Source organism: Perca fluviatilis, chromosome 17 (genome assembly GCF_010015445.1).
Source record: "Perca fluviatilis chromosome 17, GENO_Pfluv_1.0, whole genome shotgun sequence".
Classification (NCBI taxonomy): domain Eukaryota; kingdom Metazoa; phylum Chordata; class Actinopteri; order Perciformes; family Percidae; genus Perca; species Perca fluviatilis.
This window is the reverse complement of record NC_053128.1, coordinates 25,399,172-25,426,419: the sequence shown is the minus strand read 5'-3', so window position 1 is coordinate 25,426,419 and position 27,248 is coordinate 25,399,172. Positions and strand designations below refer to the sequence as shown.

General features: G+C 40.7%; 1 protein-coding gene across 10 annotated transcripts in view; it reads right to left on the bottom strand.

The window, feature by feature from the left end:
• LOC120545226 (disabled homolog 2-interacting protein-like) overlaps positions 1-27,248 on the bottom strand; it is a 156,476-nt gene that overhangs the window by 6,585 nt on the left and 122,643 nt on the right. For 9 of the 10 annotated variants that reach the window (XM_039779389.1, XM_039779387.1, XM_039779388.1 and 6 more), the window contains 7 exons: positions 16,542-16,686; positions 14,332-14,476; positions 11,916-12,152; positions 11,549-11,750; positions 10,586-10,773; positions 7,570-8,458; positions 5,187-5,324 (listed from right to left, as the gene is read on the bottom strand). In XM_039779389.1, coding sequence (XP_039635323.1) covers positions 5,187-5,324; positions 7,570-8,458; positions 10,586-10,773; positions 11,549-11,750; positions 11,916-12,152; positions 14,332-14,476; positions 16,542-16,686 — 1,944 coding nt within the window. The remainder of the gene's footprint in view (positions 1-5,186; positions 5,325-7,569; positions 8,459-10,585; positions 10,774-11,548; positions 11,751-11,915; positions 12,153-14,331; positions 14,477-16,541; positions 16,687-27,248) is intronic. The other variant, XM_039779393.1, reaches the window with a different exon arrangement.

Below are 27,248 nucleotides of genomic sequence, written 5' to 3'. Positions count from 1 at the left end.
ACAGGGAATCACATTTCCAAGCCATTTTCATTATAGTTCTTCCATTCTGGACCTGTATAGCTGGCCCTAGAAAAACGTCCTTTTTAATGAAATTATCATTTTTCTTTCCAATCAAACACTCCTAACAGTCAAACCTCTGGTTTAGCTCTGAAACCAATGGCCTGTTGAGATGTTAAACTGGCAATAAACAGTGAGAGGAAGAAAAGAAAGGATGTTTAGGATGGATAAAGACAAAGAGTAGGTGAGGAGGGAGGGATGCAACCAGTGAAGTCGGAGTCTAGTCTGAAATAAGCTCTGAAAATCTCTCCCTGACCTCTCGCTGGACCTGAGAGAGGCTTTTGAAGGAGTTTTCTTCAGGCAAGGGGGGGAAACTAATGGAGAAATCAAATCTCTTCTGGATAGAAAAACACATTTCTTCTAACAGTGAGGGATACCGTGATCAGTCAGCGTGTCACTGGAAGACCAGGGAGAGTGAAACTACAGACACGGAAACAAGAATAAGAGTCTACAGCCATGCTAGCAGCTCTGTGAGGCTTTACTAAAGCACAGTGGTACTTTGAGCTAAATGCTAACATCTGCGTGCTCGCAATGTTAACGTGCTAATGTTTAGCATGTTTTACAGTCTTAGCATGCTAACATTTGCTAATTAGCAGTTAATACAAAGTGCAGCTGAAGCTGCTGGGAATGTCAGTAGTTTTGCAGGAATTTGGTCATAAAACAAAGTATAGGACAAATTAGGTTTTGATGTGATGAAAAGTTTAACAATTGCCAAATATATTACAATTCATCCTCAAAAGGTACATGAATGTCCGGGTTAAATTTTATGGCAATTTCTCAGAAATCTTTTTTTGTGCCAGTACAGGATCAGTAGGAGTCCAGGACTCCTTTGTACAGACTGCATGTCTGTACAAAATTCTAATGGCAATCCAGTCCAGCTGACCGACATTGACATTCCTAAAGCCACGCTGCTAGCATGACTAAAAGGTGTAATCAGATCATTAGCCTTAAGTATAATCAGTTTGCTTTACTTGATTAAATCCTTGTCTTTTCAGTTGTTGCTAAAGAAAATACTACATCTTGTAAAGCTTCATCCTAACTGATGTTTCTTGGTCTTTCTGGCTGACGATATTAACCTTGTCAAAAGTCTCCTTCCTTATAGCTGAGAGTAACTCACTCTCTAAAACAAATCCAAATTGAAGTATCAATCATTCAATCAATGGCATTTTTAAAACAACAAATTACTGTCAAAACTAAATAAAAAACTAAATAAAAATGAACAGTTTATCTTTGTATTATATCTGAACATGAGCCAGCTCATTATTCAGCAATAACTGAAAGAGAACACTGCGAAAGACAAACTATCAAAGCACCCTGAACGAGCAGATTCAATTACACATACAGCGAGGATGCTGCTGGGATCATTTATCTGTCCTTGTCACCTTCAACTTATTTTTCCATGTCACTCCCCTGCCCACCACTGGGACATTTTTCCCATCATACCGCTCCTTCCAGGAGGAATGGTGACCTCAAATAGATTTATCTTATCGGCTCCTCCGCCCTTTTCTCCACTACTCTCTCTGTCTGTAATATCGCTCTGCTCTTGTCACTAGATCCCCTGAGAATTAATGACATGTACTGTATCTGTAACTGCCTTTGTCCTGCACTGTTCTCTCTCAAACACACAATACATCTACTCTGTACCCCTGATGTCCTTCCCTCCACCAGTGGTAGGCAAATGGTGGACAAATCTGTCTCTCCAACTTAGATAGTTTACGTTAAAACCTATGCTTATAAGATTTACTGTAGATAATGTTAATACAAACTAATTTAAAACCCACAAAAATATGACCTCATAACTAATACTGCGTAAAGAGAGGCATGCAAAACATGAAAACTATGTCTCGTTCTGCGCAGTGCATGGTGCTGAAATGAAGCCCTTACGTTTCTATTTCAAATGTATACTTACATGAAATAAATAAAGTTTGTTTCCACTCCACAAACATTGGCAGTCTAATAAACAATGCTGAAAAAAAACACTGGCCTATGGTTTAACTTAATGGCAGACCCCTGCTCTGCACTCTTCTCTCGTACCTGCATCCTCTACATCTATCTGAAACATATAAGGAGGAAATCAAATCTGTCGGAACAGAAACACACAGTATTAATCAGATGTTCCCCTCTTCTCTGTCTTTATTTAACTGCAGCATTGAAAACATCTTAGTCCAACATTAACACGTTTCATAGCATATTTTGACTACATTTCAATTTTTTGTGTAATAAAAATACCCTGTGCCTTTGCATCACTGACCTTTCATAAATGTCTGTATTTTGGTGGGAGATGTGAGTATTTTAATCTTTGATGGTTGTAACGGATTATAAAACAGACGGTATATTATCTCAGTGTTTTTTATTGCTACTGTTCTTTGATTTTGTGCATTAGAACAACAAATATAATTAACACATCTGAATATTGATAACACAGAACAGGACAAAAGACAGTTGGAAAACAAAGGTGGTTTGAACAGATGCATCTGTGCACCTGCTGTCCTGGTGTTACACCTGATGAGGATCAAGGTAGACTGTATTTGCAACCATAACAACATTGAACTCGCATCTTTCACAGGACACAATTAAAAGTCCAAATGGAACTCGGAGCTAGAAGGACTGTTAAAAGAAAGAGATTGGGAAAATGGATGAAGAAACCAAACCTGTGAAACGACAAGTTTCCAAATACTGGAGGGAGATTTTATAGCCATATTTATCACCTCAAAAATATAAATTTTGATCACACAAATAATGCAAATTAAACAAGCAGTTAAACCAAAATGTAGTACTTCTGGCATAACACCACCTAAACTGATGGATACTCAGTTAATACATTTGGAAATGGAGTGAATAAGCTAAAGAATTAAACATCAAGAATCCAAATGTTGCTGATGATGGAGTTATGTGTTTTGATTATGAGACCCATAATTAAATATTAAAGAAGGTCATTAAACTTAGGTGAATTATAGAAATGTCATAATATGGTTATGACATAGATGATCGATGAAATCAATAAGTTGGGTCATTAATCATATTTTCTGTAATACAGCTAAAGTATTTAATTCATGATTTTTTGAATGCTTTTTGGAAAAGACATTAGCACTGTTGGTTCCCTTTTTAATTTAGTTTTCTTTCTTAATATATAAAATGATGTATATGACATTTCTATTTGATTTTTGGTTCCGTTTCCTTTTTTTTATGCAGTTGCACATTTTGTGTAATCTGGCAATAAAGAAAAAAAAACTCACATCCTTCCTAAAGACTGAAACATTCATCCTCAACTTCATGCAGAATCCGACATCAAGATAAAAAGAAATTCAACCTTCCTGTGTTTCACATTTGCTATGCTTGCTCTTATACGTATTCAGTGGTATTCAACTGGGAAATTAAATGTCAAATAGCATTTGTTTTTAAATTAAAAAAAGGAAAGTATGTTATTATTGCACTTACTTGTGTTCATCTAAATGAGCAAATAATTAAATTTATTAGAATTTCTATTTTTAAGTCTACTCCACCTAACAAGACAAATGCATTCCCTAATTTGTTACAGATCACTGAATACATACAGTATATGTAAATGGATGTGAAAGCATAAAATGGCCACTGTGGGCCTGTTTTGTTAAGACTGTACAGACCATTAGCTGCAGCCTGCGTCTAAGCTGCTGTGGAAGATGTACTGTTTTCCGATCCTTCTCATGTTGCTGCTCTGCTATTTTAGGTTGGCTGCGGCTTCTTTGTTAAGACTGAAGTTATTGCCTTCTTTGGTTGCTCTCTCTGCCTGGGCTGCTGGCTTCCATAACGTATGAGCTATGTTAAGATGACAGGTTTGTATTCATTATGGATGGAAAAAAATAAATAAAAATGGGGGACCATGGAAGCAAAGCAGAGGGTGAACAGTTGTAAAGGTTGCTGAGAAGAAAAGCAGGAACATAGGCAGTGGAAGCAGCAGAAAGCCTCTTTCTGTCTCCATCTCTCACATAGATGCAAGCGCACACAAGCTTAACATGTCTGTGTGGATGTACTGCATGTGCATACACACACACACACACATACACACACACCTGCTTTGGGCTTTTAAGTTCATTCCAAAAATGCTAAGAAAGGGGGGAAAGTTGTGTGGAGTTATTCAAGGTTGAGGGACATTTTATAAATAAAGTAGGAAGGTTAAAACTAACAATATTTAACATTGATGAAGTATCACTGCACGGAGTATTTTTAGAAGTTATTCTTCATTTATATAACAGATACAATACAGGAAGTGTATTGTTAGCTAAGTTGTTCATATCCAATGGCTAGAAGATTAATTGATTGACAGCTGTAATTATTATTAATTGTTTTAGTTATTTTTCAGGTAAAAAGACTAAACATTCCATCTACTCAAATGTGAGAATTTGATGCTTTTCATGTCATATTTGATAGTAAACTGGAATTATTTTGGTTTTGGACTGTTGGTCAAATAACACAAGTGATACATCTCCTTGGGCTGTTGGGGAGAATAACAGGTATTTTTAAAAACTATTTTCTGACATAGACATAGGTATATCGAGAAAATAATTTTAGCAGATTAATCAATAATGAAAATAACCCTTGTCCTGATATTCAATACTGGCTCCTGCTGACAAACATGCTGATTTTCTTGCCTGCTATATTTAGCCTCACAGTTATTTTGACTTTAAAAACTATCTTCTGCCATTATTGCTATGACTTTCCTGCTGTTGATAGCCAAAACCGAGCTCACTCTGTTGGCTGTGAAAAAGGCAATAAAGCATCCTCGAACTGAAAAGCCAATTTCGAGAAAATAGGAGATTGAGGTATTATGGGGTCACATGCAGAGCCAGACAGACGCACAATATGTCCTATTTACCTCAATTTTATGTAATAAATGCGCATATTATGACTTTAAGTGACAATTTGGGTATGTCTACGAGACCTCAGGTTTAGAGGAAAGGGAGTTGGAATAAATCCATCAGACAATTAAGTGGAGAAAGGGTGTTTTAAGGAGGAGGGGGTATGCGGGAACTAATGAGGGGTAAAGAAAGGAAGGATAGTTAAGTGGGAGTATAAGGGCAGAAAGGTTGAGGTGGATTGTGAAAGGGAGGGGGGTTGGTAAAGGTCAAAGGTTGGATGAGGAGGCAAGTTACCTTCTCCACCTGAGTCAGATCCTCTCTGTTTCTCAGTGACTCGGGCTCCATCCCCTCATGGTCTAAATACTGCACATTCATATTCAATAGCCAGGCTGCTGTGCGGTCCAGCGCACTAGGGTTCACTGGGGAGGGGGCCTAGTGAACACAACACAATACACACGCACACAAACACACACACGCACACACACACACACACACACACACACACACACACACGCACACATGAGCCGAGTGCAAGTGACAGGGAGGGGAAGGGGGCAGGTTGCAATAACAGCACAGAAACAACAGAAATAAGCTTGAAATGCACCAAATCAACTGGACTGAAAGCAGCAGGTGGAATGGATACACACCTCTGTCTTCAAGCTCACGCATACACTGGAGCACACACCTCGAAGCACTTACTTAAACACGTGCGAGTGTGTCCGCCTACAGTCTCATACTAGCAGCAAGGAAGGTAAATACAGTAAGACTTTAAATGAGAGAAATGAAATGAGCCTGGAGGCAGACACTATCAGTGAAGGTGTGTTTGTTTCTATCTGCCAGTCATCTGATGTACAGATGAGTAGAGAAGGTGGCCGTGGGCTGTTTCAGTACATGAGAGGAAACGTAGGATGTTTTATTTTTATAGTCCAGCACTTTCATTAGCATTAAGTGCTTTTGTAAAGGCTGAAATATCAGAACTACAAACGGAAAAAATCACATTTTTTTGTGTGTCAGCCTACAGATAAAATGTCTAACAACTTAACTTAACTAGTACCCTCATTAGTGACTGATGTCAATTCATTGAGAACCTGTTAGAAAAAGTTAATTTGAATTCAAACAGATTGAATTAAGATATAACTCCATACATCTTATATATACATTTTTTTTATTATTTTATCTTTTTTGCACATGCAATTTAACTTAAAATTTGAAGCAACTTAAAGCCACTATGCAGCATTTAAATATATTCCAGACTTTGGCATCCCCCAGTAGTATAAAAAAAACAGGCGCGTGTTTACCAATGTTTACCATTTTCACTGTGTTAGTTTAGCATGTAGCATGCTAACATTAGCTAATTAGCAGTAATCACAAAGTATACTTGAGGCTGATGGGAATGATTAGTTTGCATGTATGTGGTCATGAACCCAAGTATCGGACAAATCACAATTTTGTCCTGATGATGGAGCTAGACCACCGAAAGTCCACCCTGAAGGGAACACAAATGTCTGTACCAGATTACACGGCAATCCATCCATTAGCTGTCAAGACATTTCACTCAAAACCACAAATGTCAACCTCATGGTGGCAGAAGAGGAAAGATCAGGGTATCACCAAAGTCAGTAGGATTCATCATCTGGGAACCTTAAATGTTTGTACAAAGTATTAACCAATCCACGTAGTAAATGCCGAGATATTTAACTGGACCAGTAAAGAATTTGACCTGATGGTGGCGCTAGAAGAAAAGGTCACTGGATCACAAAAGTTGTTAGGATTCATTCTCTGGGGACCATTCATGTGTATAATTTCATGGCAATACATCCAATAGCCGTTGAGATATTTCACTCTGGACCAGAGCAATGGAGGGACCGGCATTTAAAAGATAGTACAATGAAAAAAATAAAAATAAAAAAATGTACACATTTAAGGTTCTGGACTTAAGTTTGCTGCTTCAACCACCAAAATTAACATGTGTGCTAAATTCCAATAACATGCAAATTTGGAGCCATCAGTCAATCCTGTAGAATATTCCATAGAGAAGAGAGCAGATCATTATGATTAATATGCAAATGCCCTACCCTTCAGCCAGTTACCAAGGGCAACCATTGACCAGTGTTTTAAATTACGGCCTATAGTTCTGACCTGCCAATATTGAACATAGACTTACCAGCGAAGGCATTGAAGAAATGGAAACCTCCCACTGTGACGACACACACTGACACACATACTCTATCAACGCACCAATCCAGCAATATCCTATATCTGTTGGCATCCATGAGGTCGGTTTTTCGTTGCCTTGTGAGCATGTGTGAGTGCGCATATATCGCTAGTTAATAAGATGATAATTGTGCTTCCACCACCCTCATTCTCAGCCCATTAAACTTGACCAGTAAAACAGTGACATAGTGATGAGCTGCCTGTATGCAAATTACTGTTATTACATGCACAATGACTATAGTTCATAAGGGCACAATGTGAGTGTCGGTGCCCCCACACAGCCTTTTTCAACATGCTATGAGACAAATGGGCGTTTTATTATAGGATTTTTTTTTCCATGACTGTAATTCCAGGTGATTACATAGACTATGACAGCTATAGTTGGCTGTCTTGAATAACAGCCTAATGAATATCATCCTCAATTATTGTACTGTATGTGTACGCTGCAGAGCGAGTCCCATACCTGTTTGTGCTGAGCCCTCTGCTTGGTCTCAGGACTGTCCCCTTTGGAGGAAGAGGACTGCTGTCGTAGCCGTGCGCCGCTGCCAGGCCAGTCGGGTGAAGAGGTCATCATGTTGCCAGAGGAGGGCCGGGGGTACGGTCCACTGTTGAGCAGATTCGGGGGGGTGCGGCCCCGAGTAATGCTCTGAGGCGGAGGTTGGTCTATCCTCCGCTGCGGGCCCGCACTGTTCTGTCTGGGGACGGTGGGCTGGTGCTGTGTTTCTGTGAGGGACAGCTGTCGGCGGTTGAACTCCCCCGAACGCCTGGTGTACTCATCCCCGCTGCTCCCACCACCTCCACCTCCTCCACCTCCACCGTGGTTCAGGAAGGCATGCTTCCCTCCTGCTGGTCCGTCTTCGTTGTTGCTATGGGAACTGACAGAACTGTGGCACTCTGAGCCTGAGTCGGTCATTCCACGAGGGGACACAGGCAGGCAGGCCGCCATCTGGTAGACTGGGTTCTGGAAGGAGAGGGGGGCTAGTAGCTGGGCGGGTCGGCCTGGGGTGCTTTCTGTGGCCAGGGTTGTGGGGTTCTGGCCTAGCCTCCTCAGAGTGGGACCTCCTGGGACGTTGCCCTGTGGGACTCTGGCTGACCAGCCTCCCCCGGAGGTTAGGCCTTCACCCAGGGTATCTGAGGCGCTGGGACCTGGGCCACCTTCCAGACTGCGGGGGTCCTGGAGGTCCACCATGGACAGACTCTTGCTGCCATTGGCCATGCCCAGGTCAGGTTCATTGGTCTCAGAGTAGCTTGAACTGCGTGCTGGGGAAGGCTGGATCCCTGAGCTCCTTGTCACAAAGAATAGGTCCTTATTTTCTGGGGTAGGGGAGGGTAACCTGGTGAAGTCAACTAATCTGAAAGAGACAGACCAAAAAATAAAGTCAATCTGGTGTGCATTTTCAAAACCTCGGCCAATTAAACTCACACAAGTCACAAGTGATAACCTTGAGCTGTGGACCCACAAAAAAGGTAAAATATAATTCTGTAGTTTTCCCTGTATTTAAATGTAAATGCATAATCAAATCGTTGTAAAGAAAGCTTCTTTGAGATTAAAACTCTGTGTCCTAGTCAAAACAGGCAGCAATGTGTAGCAACATATGACACAAAATATGTAATAAGATCAGTAATCAGAATTTAACGAAAAAATACAATTATTAAAATCACCAATAAAATAATTCTTAGATTTCAAATGCTAGAAACAACCTTATATGGAACCTAAGAGAAACTTAAAGCAAGACTAGGCACAGCAACTGTTGATTAACAGTAGACACTGCTAAATGCTAAACTACTGTTAAACTAAAGGAAGTACTAACAGTAACAGTAAAACAAGAGGAACATTTGCTAACATCAGCCACCATGAGATACTGGTCATTACAGACAAACAGCAAACCTAAACAGTAGATTAGCATTAAGCTAAAATGCTTAGCTATGGTAACATTAGAAGTAGAAAAAAAAGTCCTAAGGCCAGTTTTTGAAAATGTGTGGCCTCTGCACTCGTTTGCTTTGTCCCTCGTCCCCCCACCTTCCCTTTCTTCCTTTCCTTCAGCCGGCAGATGGAGGCTTTATTCCCAGAAGAAGATTACCTTGACAGACGTGATTTATCTTCCAATAATCTCTATTATTCACATCACGCTCTTCTCCTCCCTCTTTCTGTGTCCTTCTCCCTCTGTTCCATTACCCTCCCCTCCTAACTTCTTTCTCTTTCCTCTTCATTCTGCTCAATTTCTTCCCTCTCTCAATCTTGGCACTGTCTCCTTTTCTTGCTCCTACTTTTTTGTTCATGTCACAAGGTGGGGAATGAGAAGCAATTAGGTGAGAATCGTGAGCTTATTCGAACGCTGTTTCAGTCTCACAGCTTGCTGATGAGGATACAGCATGCACAGAAACACACGTACATCAATATACGAGCAAATATATATATATATATATATATATATATATATATATATATATATACTGTGATATAGGCTCTGACAGCAGGTCACATAGGGGCAACATTTAATTAGTTCTATTGATCCTGGGCCCCTGATTACCATAACGATACCGGCCGTCGGACTCGCTTCCTGTTATGTACAATATGATCTCATCTGCCTGCCTGTGTTCTGGTGTTGTGTTTACTGGCGTTTATGTCTGGCTTTTACTCATTCATCTCTCCTCCTGTGGGTGCCTGTGCCTTCATGTTAATCTTTCTAAGTGTCACCTTGCCATTGTTCTGCCAGGGAGTAAGAGGACAGGTGATAAGCGAGATAAGGTGCTGTCAGAGTGTGTATTCATCCGCAGGAGAGTAAACGAGGTTTCATCTGGCTGATGTAAACAAGCGGGGGTGACACTCTCCCTGTGTCGTGGCCTCGGCTGACAAACACTAACACTCAGCAGAACCGGTAGTTTGAGAACACAATCTATGGCGGAGGCAAAGCGCCCTCCGTGTTTTCAACAGGTTACAGATTTATTGGTAACTGACCTTCTACAAACTGGTGAGCTGTTCCAAAGGTTGCAAGAAGCCACCCATTTTTTTTGTTGGTTTAGTAATATAAGGACTGTTTAAGGACTTTTTTTTTTTTTAAACACTGGTTCAATAAGTACTGATATTTTTTACATGCAGTCAATTATATATATTGCATTTCAAAGACTCTAATAAAGTTTTTTAAATATGCAGAGGAACCAATATACAATAGCTGCCTGTTCACTGTCAGTTGTCTTTTCTGTGCTGCTCACTCGAACACTTCCACATGCAATTGCAATTTCCACTATAGATAAATAGAAAATAATAGGCTCAATCTTTGAGACCCCCAGAACATTTAAATCTGAAGTATATTTGTGATCCTAGATTTTAATTAGGAGGTCCCGCCATATTTTGCACACGACATCTAATTATGTTACAATCTTTTATTCATGATTCAAAAATAACATACAATACAGTCATCTGCATACATTAATATGTGTGTGTGTGTGTTCTAGATGAGATCTTAAATATTTCTTACCCTGAAAGGTCATTGTCTATGACCATCTTCTGCAGGCCGGTGGAGATGCTGCATCTTGCCTCAGCGGGAGGCGAGCCCATATGCTCTGAGGACTGTCCGGGTGTCATCTGGACACAGGACGGGTTGGACAGAGCTGTGTTCACCTCCCGCAGGATCCTGGGCAGAGGACCAAGCTTGGATGCTGCACTCTGGGAAGAAAGAGACACCATTAAGTTTGAAGCCAAATTAAATCTTACTCTGGACCACTTCGGTTAGGGCATTACTTGGATATAATTTCCGTGCTGTTACGCTGAATTTGATATTTACATATTTTCAATGCAATCAACTTTCTTATTCAGACAACATACTGCAAAATGAATTAGGCCGGACCAACCAGATCAACCAGACTCACTGTGATTCCCTGAATTATTGAAAGACACTGTTTCAGAGAGCTGGATGCTCTACCCCCCAAAAAAAATCTGCCGTCTAATTATTACCAGCTTCCCATCTGCTACCAGAGCTAATGTAAATGTCCTTGTAAATCCATTAATATGCCTCACCGAACCTCTGAGGCTTTACAGTGTTCTCCGCTTGTGCACCATTTATGTAATGCAATAATGAATTATTGATTGATGTACGATAAACATCCTAATGTAGTCTTAGCATGAATCAAATCCTCGAGCTTGTGATAATTTATTAAAGACCTTTGGACCTTGTGTAAAAGTTGAAGCCTTTCTGAAATCTACAGAATAGATAAAAAAAAAATAAAAAAAAATAATATATATATATATATATATATATATATATATATATATATTTATATTTTTTTATTTTTCATAGAAACACATGCATTACAATTTTCAGAATAATTTGAATTGTTTTCTACAGAATGTTGATTATTGTATCCTGCAAAGCACGGTGGTGGCTTTGCTGTGCACTGAAATTATATTATTATATTAAATAATATTATGCCATCTTCAGTACCTGGTCCATCTGGGACACAACCTCAGAGAGGAGGGAGTGCAGGGTGGAGAGTTCCCTGCCGAGGTCGATGTACCCCTCAAAGCCTGCCGTGTTGGAGATTGTCTCTGGGTTTGAGATTTCGAGCAGGAAGCGCTGCATATTGGTCCACTCGTGCTCCAGGAACTGGTTCATGAATGACATGTACTCTTCCTTGTTACCAAATCTGATGGCAAACAGGGACAGGAAAGGGAAACGGGGACAAAGAGTAATGCAGAAATGTTATTTATTTATTTGTTTTAGAAAATTCCACAATTCTCCACTGAAAAGCTAGGAAAGAGTTATGTGGTCCCATTAGCTAAACACACCACAAAAACAACAAACCACTCACTTGGTGAAGTTTGCCAGGTTTTGGGTGACTTTAGCGATGAGCGTGAGTGTACGTGCTGTGCGGTCATCTGGATACTCCTGCATCAAATTGAAAAGTGAGGGGGACATGATGGCTGGACAGAGAAACCGCAGGAACAAGGACGCACTGATCAAACGCTCACTGATGTCCGGTCGACCCCGGTTGCTGCATTCCTGTCGCCATGACGCAAAGACCTCCTTCAGTTCTCGTGGAAACACACTGTGGAGAAAAAGAGACAGGACAGAAGTTGTTTTTTAAGAGAGGACCAAAATGCCTCTTTACGTCATCAAACCTCAGTGTGTGTGGAGGGAGTAGACACTAAAATGTTAGAAGCATTCCTTAGCTTGAAGTATACAAAGGTGGCTCAAAGAAGTCTGTTTTTGGCATATTCCTTGTTCTCCTTGTATATATTCCCATTTCCCAGATTCTTAACTTTCATTCCTACTCCCGAACGTGAGTAGTGTAATGACTAAAAAAATGCTGTTAAATTTAAGAGAGCACCAGAAGTCTCTTATGTTGGTTAGGCATATATTCTAGAGGACTGCAGTACAGAAACAGAGGTGAGCACATACCTTCTGAGACGTTTGGGGAGTGATTGTAAAAAACAAACTGGTCATGATGAATCACAACACATTTGCTGAAGCGATCAGCGTAGTTTGAGCATATTATTTGCATTTGATTTCAACCTTTGATAGGATGTCACACTGCTTTTTCCTTCTTCTTTTTTTGTTGCGTTTGTCAGGGGTGCAAACAGCAAGAAGGAAGCTGCTACTGATTTGATTGCAATCACTTTCCATACATCTTGTGGTTCTAAAGTCTCATTACTCAGAATGTCTTTGCAACTCCAGTTTGGTTTATTTTGTTTCCATTTCAGCATAATTGCATCGCTTCTTATAAATAAACTATATATACTGCAGTCATTTAAGCAGTTTACACAAACAAAAGTTTGAGATCTTTTTGAAATGAAATCCTTGTCTCTGATTGGAGAGTACATGTGATTAATCATTTGATCCCTGGAGAGCTGCTCTGAAAGGTTATTCCTACACTTTGCTCTGAGTAGGAGTAAGATGCTTGATACATTATTCTTGTTTTTTAGTAAAGTTTTACTCCGAAGTTGGGTCTTAAGAGCATTTTTGATTTCCAGAGTTGCTTTATAAAGTCACATATCCAAGTTCTGAACAAGACTACTATTTTAAATAGGCTTTTGGTGGACCTGTCTGCACATATTTACTGTGTGTATATATATATATATATATATATAGAGAGAGAGAGAAAGAGAGAGAGAGAGAATCCCTCTGCTGCTGTTTAGGCAAATAGTGACAATGTTGTCGGTTGTCATATTCTTTAGCCAATCAAATTTCGAGTTTGCCATGTTGGGTGTATTCTTTGACAGGCCGTCGCCACCTAAGTCGGCATTTGTCAGGGCAGTTAGCCAACTGAAGCAAAACTAGCTAGCATCACATACCGTAGCAGTAATGTTAGTTCAAGTTTGTTTAGATTCTTAGATGCAAAGTTATCGAAAGAAAGGAGGATAGACTTTTTACTTGAAATGATGAGCATTTTTATGCATCTAAGTAAAATGATTTTTACTAGCTATCACTTCTTGAGGGTGTCCACGACCCCTAGGGCGTCCTCAGAGTCACTGCAGGGGGGTGGCCAAATTATTGTTTAATACATTTTGGAAAGTCGCCCCGCCAAATAAAATTGTAATGTCTAAAAAATATACATCAACATGAATACAACATATTAGCAAAGATAAATCGGACTATTCGCAAAAAACGTCATATACTTATGATAGGGTAGCCACTATGGTAGCCATCCACACATACAGTTAAGCTTAAGGATTCACTGTGACTTCCACATGTATGTTTGACATTAAAACATGATGATATATTAATATGTAAAGAATATGTTATATGTTGTACCCTACACGTTATTGTAGGCCCAGTTTATTATGCATCTCAATTACACAATTTATGTCTCTTGTGTTAAATCACTTTATTCCACACGATAACGCCCTAGTGTCATGGTGATGTTATTTGAAGGTGGTTTAATTGCTGTAGGATAGTACTGAAGGCCCAGGTGTAAAATACACGGCCCGCCACTGATCCGCACTGTAATACACTTTGTGAATTGTGTTTTTAATATGTATCATTTCGTATGCTTTATATTTGTAATCAATGGCACTGATTTAACTGTGATTAAGGTCTGTTTCCAGGAGACAATACATGAAACAAGAGATTTTGATGCTATGAATAATTTCTTCTCATTTGTATTGTATTACACGTAATAAAGCAGAATACATATTAATTAAGTCTGGATATTAGAAGTAAAGTTTGTGCCAGTACACGCTCCTAGTCTGGAACAGTACAGATGAAAGCTGTGTTCCAGTATTTACCAGTATGAGTTGATGATTTTGCAGAAGGCCAGCTCACAGCACATCTTCAGGTTACTCTGGTGTTCCTGCAGGTCACCTGAGGAACACTTGGATGGATCCACCTCACAGTTCTCATCTGACTCATACAAAGCCTTGATAAACTCACCTGAAAAAGACAAACAGAACAATAAGTCAGAAATTGTAGAATATATTTGTGTACATCCATTTCCTAATGTATCTGTAAAGGCTCTGACACACCAACCCGACGGCCGACCGTCGGCAGACCAGGCACTCAGACTTGATCATTCGGCTCCCGTTGGTCCAAAAAGGGCCTCGGAACACACCGAAGCGACGCCGACTTGAGCGTACATTCTGCGTCTCCATAACAGCAGGCGGTGCTAATCTGTATTGTCGCCCCAAAACATGAAAACCGGAAATGACGAACGTGTCACGTGGGTCTGGCTTCTCCCGAATTACAAAGCCAGACCATAATGGCAGCTCCTTCGGAATACAATCTCATATTTTACAAAAATAGTTCACCGAAACGTGTTTCTGAAAACATTTTAAACGAGAAACAGGCCGTGCAGTTGCTGAATCTGTCTCCATTTCAGATCGACAAAGGTCAGTTTAAAAGATTTTCATCAGATTTTGAGAGGCGTTCGTCACGCTCATCCCGCTCGTCATTTCCGGTAATTGATCATTGAGTCCGACTCCCCACTGGCCGATTCAACAAGTCAAATCGGCCCAAGTGAACGCCGACGGCTCCTCCGACCGACGATGGCACGGAACACTCCAAACTGACTCGGGTCACCGACCTCGCCGGCCAATAATCGGGTTGGAGTGTCAGCGCCTTAAGACAAATACAGCAGGGAAAAGGTAGTACTTCTTTTGTTTGCGTTGGTGATCTGAAGTCCTGCTGAGCTGAGCTAGGACAGAGGAAGAATATGATGTCAAAGCAACAGGGAATAGAGTTTGATATCGTCCTTGAGATTCTAGTAGGCCGAACCATGAACTAAAAAAAATTACTTTTCAAAACAGATCACTCTCAATTTAGACCTGTGACAACACGCTTCATAAGACAAACAAGGTTACACTCACACAAATAGTGGTAAAGACAACAATGTCCTTTTTTGTTCCCTGCATTGGGATGAAAGACAGACCAAAGGCTACGATCTCAATGAGTCAACAGCCCGTAAATGTAGCCCACGGCTGCCCTTGTGTTGCCCCAGTCGCAGTTTCAGTATAGCCAAGCGTAAAATAAACAAAAATCCACCAATACAGTGATGCATAATTTACCAGCCCTCCATATTTCTCTGAATCAACCCTGAGAGAGACATGCAAGAAAAAAAGACCGTACCTCTAGTTCCAAAGACACACACACACACACACACACACACACACACACACACACACACACACACACACACACACACACACACACACACACACACACACACACACACACACACACACACACACACACACACACACACACACACACACACACACAGAATGACATAAATGACACGTTGAGCATTCATAAAAATGAGCAGCACACAGAGAAAGATGTGACGAGTGCCAGGAAGGATGTGTGCCGTTTGTAGATTAAACTACTGCTGTGTACATTTCTGAATAAGGGAGGGAGAAAAGCACACAGTGCATACAGAGACGGACAAACACACTTGATCTAACCTTGGACTAACATTGTAGAAGTGTGTGTGTGTGTGCGTATGTGTGGTCAAACAGTCACAGCATAATCATTTTGTATAAAGCTGTTCCTGTAAGTGGTTTAGAAATCTGTTGTCCACGATGAGCGTCCGAAACTAAAATTGAGATGACAGGAGAGTTGATTCAGTTGTCTCGCTGTCAAAATGATTCTTGGGAGGAGAGGACTAATGCATTTAATCTCTCTGATGTCATTGGTGTTTTGCTAAATTGTACTGTAGCCACTACATTTAGTCTACGGATGCTGCAGTGCAACTAACTAATTTAACAACTAAAATGTTTTTGAGTGAATTCAATACATTTAAGAGGTGAATGTGAAGATGAGAGAGAGCATAAAGATGAACAGGAACATGCAGCAGAAGAAATGAACAAATGGATCCAAACAGAAATACATGAAGGGAGAAACTTCAAGTACGGACACAAGGCAGCTTTTCTAACTATTTCAGCTTTTTCCTCAGATAACCAGCCTCTGCCTTCGCTCCCTCCCACATCACTGCTTCACTCACCGAGGGCGTCCTGCAGGTACTTCTGTCCCACCAGTTTGAGGTACTCCTCTATGGCCTTTGTCGCTAGCGTGTTCTCTCTAAAGATGAGGTGCTCGTTCTCCCCGCAGCGATCCACCTCTGACATCATCAAGTCTGTGAGGAAGTCCTGCGGGAAAGAAGAAAAAAAAACAAGACAAGCACAGGGTAAATAACTGAAAGTCATACATATGTGATTATCCACACTTAAGGAATTAGTTAAGGATGTTTGTCCATTTATCGTGAATCTCGCATTGGAGGTGAGAGTTTTTCAATTTTGAAAATAAAAGTGATGGAAATATGTAAAATAGGAATTCATTTGAATGACTTAAAAACAAATGTATCCCCAGGAGAGAGTTTGTGCTGGCAGATAAAACAAGTAAAAAAATAAATGAGTGGGTTATAATGTAAAAACCAGATTCAAGGTTTCATCTGACTCAACTTTGTCCTGTGATATCCTACATTACTACCACGTTTTCCCATTTCAGACACTGCCGGCATTACTTTTAATGAGCCCTGGTTCTGATGTGCCAATTTGTAAAGACTGAAGTAAAGCCTGAGCCTGGTTCTTTAGGTCATACAAGTCTCAAAGTGGGCTGATATAGAAGGATTGCAATTGTACATCATTATACAACAACTGCCGTAGCCAAATAACAGTGAGGATCTAAATAATGCTCATGAGCACAACTTAGCCCCACCCAACAAAAACATACAGGAGATTCCTGACAAATCATTTTTATGTTATTTTTTTGGGGCCAAAATACTGGTTATAGCAGCTTTAATAGCAATATTAACTACAAAATTCTTGCCACTATTTCTGCGACTATTCTTGTCTTCGTAAAGGTTAGCAGTGTGGCTCACAAACTCACATTCTATACTATGACACAGTGTGCAAAATGGAATAAATTGTCTCTCAATTAACTACAAAGCCACGTTGTGACAGGTTTTCAAATCATGTTTTTATGACCAGTGAATGTGAACAAAGTGTACTTCTGAAATTATAATAAACAGAGGGAAACAAAATGGCTCTATTCATATTATCTTTTGAATTCGACATATCCCACAGCTGAAACTCAGTATGCGGAAAAAAACAAAACTTGTTTACCACTGAACAGACAAAAAATAGTGACAGGACTCAAATTTTCATATAATAGCAGCAAGCGTTTTCTTCACGGTTAATTCAAATGCTCAAAGGGTGATTTTGACACCCGCATTGTCTCTGTTTCCCACCCATACGAATGGAAAGGAGCAAATCATAAAGGCAACTGACAAGACGTGCATGGACATTATAGCCAAGTTTCTATCAAAGGTATGATCACTGTAAAACAGATGTCAAATGTAAAATGTGTTTTATCGTTCTTTTTAATTGCCAGTGTGAATTATTTTTGATTGAATGCTCTTATTTATTTGTATAGTGTCTTGTTTAAGAGTGATCTCCATAAGGGCTATATGGCATTCATCAAGTGAAGAAAAATAACAGGTGGAGACAGACATAAGGGTCTGAAAGGGAGACATGGAAGTCTGAAAGGGAGACATGGAAATGGAGCCATCTGGAGATGAATCATCCCTTGTTTGGATCCCTTCAACACATTTCTGGGTGTACTCTCATGTAAGTCCCCTGGCAGCTTGTTAAACTAGGGGAACCAGCGTGGAAGCGATGGAGAAAAGAGACAAGTGACAGATGTACAGAGAGGAATAGAGAAGGGGAGGAAGAAGATACAGAGAGGGGGGTCTTTAAAGAACAGGGTAGGAGGCGGAAAGAAAGCGACAGAGCCTCTCAGACGGTATCTATAGCTGCTGCAGAAGCCTGTTATCCCGCTAATCAAAGATACACCACAGGGAGCCAATCATCCGCTGATGTGCAGCGAAAGGGGCCTTTTTAGTTAACGCATTTGCACATTCCACACATGCACCACCCCCTGACACAAATACACACACACAAACCTACGTGGAAGAAAATCTAAACTCAATATCAACAAACATTTGACTTAAACCCAGACTGTAGCATAAGAGGTGTGTATCTCTATTTGTGTGTTAGTTTGCACTGGGTCTGCTATAACATAGTGCCTATAAAAATAAGTACGTTATGTTTTATTGTAACACAACATTGAATCAAAGGGCATTTAAATGGGATTTTTTTGACATGGATCAACAGGAAAAACAAAACTGTTAATGTCTACAAAGCAATCTAAGTGATTACAAACATGTCTGCATTAAGTATTCATAGTATAAATTCAGCTTCCAAGTTTTGCTGAGTCAGTATCGGGACAAAACCCATAACACATATCGATTGAGGGGCACTCTGAGCAACTCAGTGAAAAAGGTAAATGAAAGTCAGGGGATGGATACAAGAACATGTCCAAGAAGTCACAAAACATCCCTTGGAGTACAGTTAAATCAATCATTAAGAAATGGAAGGAGTATCAGTGTTACTGTGCAAGAAGGAGACTAGTAAGGGAGGCTACCCAGAGATCTATGACAACTCTGAAGAAGTTCCAAGCTTCAGAGTCTGAGATTGGAGGGAGTTGGCCGGATGCTTCACCAGTCACAGCTTTATGGGGGAGAAGAAAAGAGAAAGAGAGAAAGCCACTCTACAAAAAAAAAAAAAAACTCAAGTGACATCTCAGCTACAGTTTGCCAAAAGCCACGTGGCAAGTTCTGAAATCAGCTGGAAGAAGTTTCTATAGTCCGATGAGACCAAAAATGTGACTAAACACCACGTTACACTGCATGTCATCAGAAACGCAGCGTCCCCACCGTGATGCCGAGTGGTGGTGGCAGCATCATGCTGTGGGGCTGCTTCTCTGCAGCAAACCCCAGAAGACTGCTGAGGGTAAAATTAATTCAGGAGTATACAGGGAAATCCTGGGGGAAAAAAAACTAATGTAGTCTGCAAGAAACCTGCGACTTGGGAGAAGATTTATTTTCCAAAAAGACAATGACCCCAAGCATAAAGCTGAAGCTACACTGGCTTAAAAACAATGTTTGTCCTGGAGTGGCTCAAGGATGCAATTGGCTCTCAATAGTGCATCTACTCAATACTGACTTGAGGTGGGTAAAATCAAGTACGTTATTTCTAGTTCCTTTTAAGAGAGCCGTTTCACATTTACATTAAAAGGGTATTTTTCTGTTAATCTGTCAGAGAAAAAAAAAAAAACTTTAATGCACTGTAAATCAGCCCTACACTCCTGTACCTAATGATAATTTCTAGTCCAGTAATTTATGCCGACAGCATTACCATTTAGGTAACATTTTATCGGAAGAAAATGTCATCCCAATTATGATCTTTCCTCTAACCTCTACCCCCTCTGTGGCTCTCTTTCTCCCTGTTCTCCTCCCTCCTCTCTGCTCTGCACTCATGTGGCCACTGAGGCGAGGCAAATCCAGGCCTGATTAGAGAGGACGGTCAGTTTAAATAGAGGAGGAGAGAGACAGAAACTGAGGGACATCAAAACATAGAAGGAATAATTCTTGCTAGCAGCCTTAAACAAAAAATTAGATCTAACCACCGCTGACAATCTCTTACAATGACATGCTAACACGATTTGTTGAGCCTACCAACTTATAGGTGGAGGATACAGTTCATGTGTGTCTGTGCGCACAGTGAATTTCAATTTTAGCATTTTTTATGTAAGCTTGGAACTTAATTACAACACAAAGACAGGGATGTACATGGAAATTATAGGGACCATAATGGTGGCTTTACACACTATCTCATCTCTGCCTGAAGTACAAACTGCATACATTATATCGAACATTTTTCAGTGCATTCCATATGTTCTTAAGATTGATTTCCTAGCTGCCAGGTGGAAAATAGTTCACTGCTTCTCATTTCAGTATGTTACTAAAATAGACCTGCGGCAACCTGACCATTTTTGATTTTGTCTACAGCCACACTTGCCATAGCGTTGCTTTGAGTTAAATGCTAACTTGTTAGAATGTTAACATGCTCACAATGAAAAGGCTAGTATGTGAGCATGAGTGTTAGAATGCTAGCATGCCACAACTGTCAAAACTAAAGCCAAAACTTTGTTTACTATAATGGATTCCCTCTTTCAAATTACTTTAAAGGTGCCCTGCCATACAAAACTGTTTTTACTTGCATTTTTTGAAATATGTTCGGTTCATATGTGTTTGTGTTATATTGTGAATGTGAAAATGAACTGCTACCTCCTCTGTCAGCTCTAGACACTGAAAAGAAATAAGCAGAGAAATCAGGCCAATTACAAAAGCTGGTCAGTCTGACATCATATTGCCTGAGCTCATTACTATTTATGAGTTCGCCCAGTTGGGAAGGGTAAAGGATGCTGATAGCCAGGCTCTCACTGGCTAGCTGTTAGTTAATCAGATTCAAGCAGCTTAGCTTGTTGAATATTAGTGAGAATTGGCAGAAATCGAGCTGAGTCTTCCTGCAGGCTTTCTATACCATGCTGGAATGGCTTGAAACAAGGTAACCATGGCATTGTTTCCACAAAAAATGTTACAGAGTCCATGGTAGAACTTCAGACAAAGTAATGAAATATGTGTGGCAGGGCACCTTTAAAGTCTCTTCAAGTAAAGTGAAATCTTTGAAAACCAATGACTGAAATCAATGTTAAACTCTTTAGTATGCTTGGGAAAATGGTTGGCAGTAATGCTAATATATATATATATATATATATATATATATATATATATATATATATATATATATATATTGATTTGTTGTAACAGGTTAAATCATAGAGAACCACTGGTATTATAAAAGTCTGAGCAACTATGTCCAAAAAAGAGACTGGAGCTCCTTTCTTTTCCATCCTGTCATCCCTCAGCCTTTTCTCTGACGCCCTCAATCCTGCAGCCCCCCCCTAATAAGGAGTGCTAATAAGGAGAAGTGGAACGCTCTCTGTATCGCTGCCACATCTCATAAGCCAAACCATGCCTCAAACAAAACCCAACACAGTGCTCAGAGAAGGCGGTTGATATGAAGACAGGGTCGGAGTGGAGGGTAGACGGTGCAGCACGGCTGATCAGATCCAATAAATAGTAGGGAACAGAGTCCTGTAGATGGGGTTACTTGCTAGTAAAAACTCATAAAGTATTGTCCATTGCCCTGCAGTACACACAACAATCTAATCACCACTAGGCACAGCCCTGTGTGCACTGCTTACAGCTCTATTTGGCAATATTCCTCTGCAACTGAAAGTTTTGAAGTTGAAATATACAGACTTCTACTGAAGAGACAACCCAATCTACAAGATCATGGTCAGGACTCCCACTCTGTTAGACAAACCTGAACACAGAGCAGGAGACAAGTGATGTTTTAAATGGCATACTTTGCAATTACTGCGCCTCGCAAAGCAAGGGCATTGGGTTTAGGGAAAGAAAAGAGAGTAAAAGTAGATGAAAACAGGGTCAGGTTTATGCTTTGTACACACTCAGATGTTTTTTGTGCGTTTCTATGGTAATATAAAGCACACAGTAAATACTTGAATACTGAGAGCAATACAATCCCTTAAAAGGATAATACTGGAGCAGGAAAAAGCAAAGAGCATTTTTTTCTTAAATCAGCCTCCTTAAAACTCTGTTGCTGAGTATGTGAATATCTCAAGTGAGTTCCAATATCACCACTAAATCACATAGTGTTTTTTTTATTATCTACTGAACATGTGCACTCTTTGCTTGGTTACATATGTGCCTACACGTTGCTTCAATGACAATACAACTGAATTGAATTCAAACAGTTGTGTTCTACCATGTATAATGTGCATGCAAATCAATGCACTTTATGTTACGCTGAATGTAAATGGATAAATGCTGATGATATTATGTGCTGTAAAAAAAAATACATGTATTACAATGTATTCATATCAGCGCTTACTTTACTTTCAGGGTGTCCTGCTGTTGAACTAGTATCCTAATGAAAGAAAATGCTTTTTTGTTTGTATATTATATTCCAGCGATGTCCAACAGACCATGAATAAAGATTTCCTTTTCGGCATAATGCTTATACTTTTTTCATAGATTGTTTTTATGTTGTGAATGGATAAAAAAAATAAAATAAAAAAAAAACTCATTATTGGACAAGTCATGGATTGCGGAACAAATGGGATTCATTAGAAAACAAACAACACGGAAATTACCTGTTGATGCTTTCTTTGAGTGTTGTTATTAAGGTGTGTACATATACCACAAGGCAGCAAATACACATTTTTCATTTAAAATGACAAAGTTTGGGCTTAACAATTGGAGTATTGTAACAGATAGGTAGGAAACAAGAATTGAATGTAAGGGGGAAAATAGAAACCCAGTAACATTAACAATTTGACTGATCGATAAGCCCTGTTTTTTTTTCAGCCTGGGGCAAGGGCTGAGGAAAGACTCAGGGGGAGAAAACAGGAACCACTCCAGTCTCTCCATCCTTGGCTCTCCTCATCTTTCCATCTCTTTCTGCCTACCCTGGTCTCTCTCCCTGGAGACTGGTGGCTAGTATTACAGAGTTATAGCCTGCAGCTCTTCCTGTGAGGGTCACATTGGGTTGACTGAGGCCGAATGGAAATGGAAAGCGGGTCCTCACGTAGGCACAGAGGCTTGTCATTCAACGCGAAAAACAGGAAAGGCTGCAGCTGTCCTGATTTAGCTGCTAGTGCACATGATCATTATGACAATAGTTTTGACTGGAGGGGGTCTTACAACAAGTGGCATCAGCTTACAAACATCATGTTTGATGACTTACTGTGCATATTGCCAATGCGTGTGTGTCTGTGTGTCATTCTGTATGACCGTCTGTCTACCTGTATTTCAAAGAGTTAAGTGCAGTGAAGCATTGTAATGCACACTCATGTAGTCTCATATTGCATTTTAAAATCGTATTTGAAAAACCCTGCCAGTTGGTGATGATATTTCCTTTTTTGTTTCTATTGCAGTTACTTTTCCTTTTTAGGGTTTTCTACACACGCATCAACATTGTGAAACAAGGCAGAATACAGGAAGATATAAGTGAAATTATTTCACCTAAATTGATATTTATGTTTCAAAGATTTCTGTGATGCTGTACATTAGACACGGCGATGCTTTGAGCTAAATGCTAACATCAGTACGCTAACATGCAGGTGTAATATTCACCATGTTCACCGTCTTAGTTTAGCTCGTTAGCTTTTTAGCATGCTAACATCTGCTAATCAGCACAAAGTTCAGGTGAGGCTGATGAGGATGTCATTAGTTTAGCAGGTAGTTGGTCATAAACTAAAGTGTGGCACATGGCATGTGGCACGATTAGAGGCAGATTTCATCGCAGAGGTTATGCTGAGATGGACTCCTCCAGGCAACAGGAAACGCGGACAATCAAAAGTGACGAGGTACAAAACGGCGATGGAAAAGCTAGCCAAGATGAACTTAACTTGGGGTGAGGCTCAGCCTGTTGCCAAGGATATGAAACAATGAGGGAACTCGTTGTTTTGTACTGAGTAAGTAATGGTCACTAGCTCTTATTCCCAGATTGTATTTTACTCATGAAGAGTGTATTGATTTATTATTCTATGTATCATATTTCATTGATTTTTTTTCTTCTCTTTCAGCACTTTATTTGTATTCTTTGCTCACTGTGCTCATGTATCTTAGGCATTTAAAGCTATATGAAGACAAATCAATCTCAAGAGACTGATAGTGAGAAGAGAGACGGGGAGGGAGAGAGACAGAGTCTATGTAATCTTAGTGCCAACAGAGATGTCAAGATCGATGTGTTGAGCCGATTGTTTCTCTTTGCAGTCTGCCGCCGTTTGGCTCGACAGCCATAAACTGGGTTACTGCAATGCATGTTCTCCATCTTTACCTTCTCTTCTCTCCTGCCTGTCGGCGCCTTCCCCTTTCTCTGTTTCACCTCTCCTCCATCACTCTATGCTGTCAGGGGATGGTCAATAAAAATCCTGCTGGGATTACTAACCAGTCTGAAGATATGATGCATTGCCTTTGTTGAGCAAATTCTACAGGCGAGACTATAAGGAGAGAAAGTGCATTGATGTGCTTTGTATTTACTTCCTGATCTGATTAGAGCCTTTACAGTAGATATATACGTCTTCAAAACTACTTAACATCTAGGGCCCTATCTTGCACTCAGCGCAATTCCCTTTGTACACCGACGCATGTATCATTCCTATTTTGCACCCGACGCACAGCGGACTTTTCCCTCCACAGACGCACGTCGGTAAATTAGGGAATGTATTTGCGCTGCATGGGGCGGTTCAGCGAAAAGAGGAGGCGTGCTCCGGCGCAAATGTTTCTTGGTGCTATTTTGCAGTTTCAGAAAACAATTCCACCACTAACCAGGAAAAACCTGGTCTAAAGTCAGTGGCGCTAGTCTAAAGTCAGTGGCGCGTTATTCAGATTTTATTTTAGGGGCGCATGCTTGGCCATAATGTAGCGTGTGCACAACGTGCATACACTTTGCTTATCTCATCTAAACGGACGCAGCAGTTCCCATTTTTGCAAACCATACATAATTACAAAGAAAAATATTACTGAAAATCCGATTCATGTGTTTGGATAAATCAGGAGGCACTGACATAAATGAGGAAATATTAGAGGACTTAAGGAGACGTGATGTTGAACTACGGCGGGATTGGACACTCCGGCGGGATCTGGTTCGGGAGTGGCATAATGCGCTCCTGGTGGAGCGGGTGGACGGAGATGGAGTGGGGGGGAGGAGGAAGGGGCACAACAGGTGCAGGTGGTGCGTTTGGAGGCCCACGCTCCATGGCTGCAGCAATCCTCTCCAGACTTGAGGAGATGCGCCCGAGAGGCCGCAGCAACATCGCCACCCGGTCAAGACGGACATTTATTACTTTGCCGCATCACGGACAGCTCCCGCTGGTGTGCGCCAGGCAAATTCGCCGTTATTTTCACGTTACGCCCAAACCACATTTTAGATTTCCGAGGTCCGCCCACAAAGCTACTTGCGTTTTGCGTTTCATACTTGCGTTTCAGATTGTTAAAATAGGGCCCCTACTGTTCTAATTGTGCCCTATTTCTCTCAGCCAAACACACTTCAAACTGGGATGCACCGATCCGACTTTTTCAGTCCCGATACCGATCCGATACCATTGTTGAATTAATAATACATTGTATACCTTCCACCTTATACCTTCCTTCCACAATGTGGAAGAGACTAAAGGCACCAGACTTTCCTAACTAAATATTACTTTCCTAACTAAGACAAAATAACATAGATGTAATGTATTCAATTCTTATTTATTTGTACGCTCAACTCTTCCAGCATGCGACACACGTGCGACAGAGGGAAAAAAACTATCAAAACTAGATTGGCCCGTGGATCTGTTAATTTTTCCGATCCCCGATCCAGCTATTTTGTCAATATCGGGACCGATATCCGATCTTAATATCGGATCGGTGCACCCCTACTTCAAACACTGTTTGTCTGCTCCATCTTAGTTCATCATAAGAGGGATCACCTCCTTTGTGGTAAGATTTTGGCAATTAGAGTCTGGTGTCACAGACAAAGCAATGCCTTATATGGAAGAAAGCAAAAGAGAAAGGCAGCATATGCTAGAGAAGCAACTACATAAAACATTAACAGGTTATTGTTAAAATAAAAACACTTCCCTATTAATGTGGAGGGTATTGACAAGTGGCTAGGAAGTTGTGAAAGCTCACTGGGCCTCTCAGGAAACAACGGATCAATTCAAAGCTACTTAAAATATAAAAAACAAGCGGAATACAAATGTACCAGAGCCCGTCATGTCATGTTAGTAAATCATTTGTCACATGATATTATGTACGTACGACAAACTGTGCCTGTGCCCCACAGCTGTGGAGATGAGCATTACTGCCCGCTGACGACAGCGCTGAATGCATTAATAAGATGCTTGTGCTGAACGTTAATGGAGCTGTGCTGCGAGCTGACGACAATTTACCACAAAGGATGTAAAGAGGAGAGACTCACATATTTCGCCCTCTTAAGCAGGGCTGTTAGTTTACCTTGAGGAGCAGTAACATAAAAACGCAATGGCATAATAACCAGAACACAACCCTCTTCTGGCCAGTCATCACAAGGATTAATCCTCTTTATCGTCACTTCCAACAGTCGGCGTGGCTGAGAAGAGTGCCAACAAAATTAGAAGATAATCTTCCCGAAGGGCCGAGGCGTTGAGAAGACTAGATCAATAACGCAGAGGGTTCATGCCAGGAGTGGATATTTTCGGATGAAAGGAAGGTGAACTTCTCCAGGCAATTACAACACAACAGAGGGTTTTGTTACTGTTACTGTGGAGCTTCTGGTTGCAGTTTGGGTGTGCGGACATAACAGCATGTCCCGTAGGGCTAGGAGACGGACTGCTGTTGTGACCTTACAGCGCAGGAAGTCAGCAGAAATGTTATGATTGGATTTCTCGTTTTGATTTCGGCTGAATCTACGGCCTCAAAATCAAATAAAATCGGTTGACATAGAAAGTATAGAAAGTAGACTATTTAGGGGTCCAAGCCCGAGGGGGTTGGCACCCGCAGACGGGCAATACGCGACCACGCGGACTCTGCGGGTCGTTATGGGTGAATCACGTCGGTGAGGCTTGGACCCCGTCATAACTGCTTGCAGTTCTAGTCGTTGTTTTTACTTCAACCCCCAGACAGAGTGTACATATCTGACCTATTCCTAAAGCCACATATATCCAAATACAACTGCAGGCCTTCTTGCTCATGCAT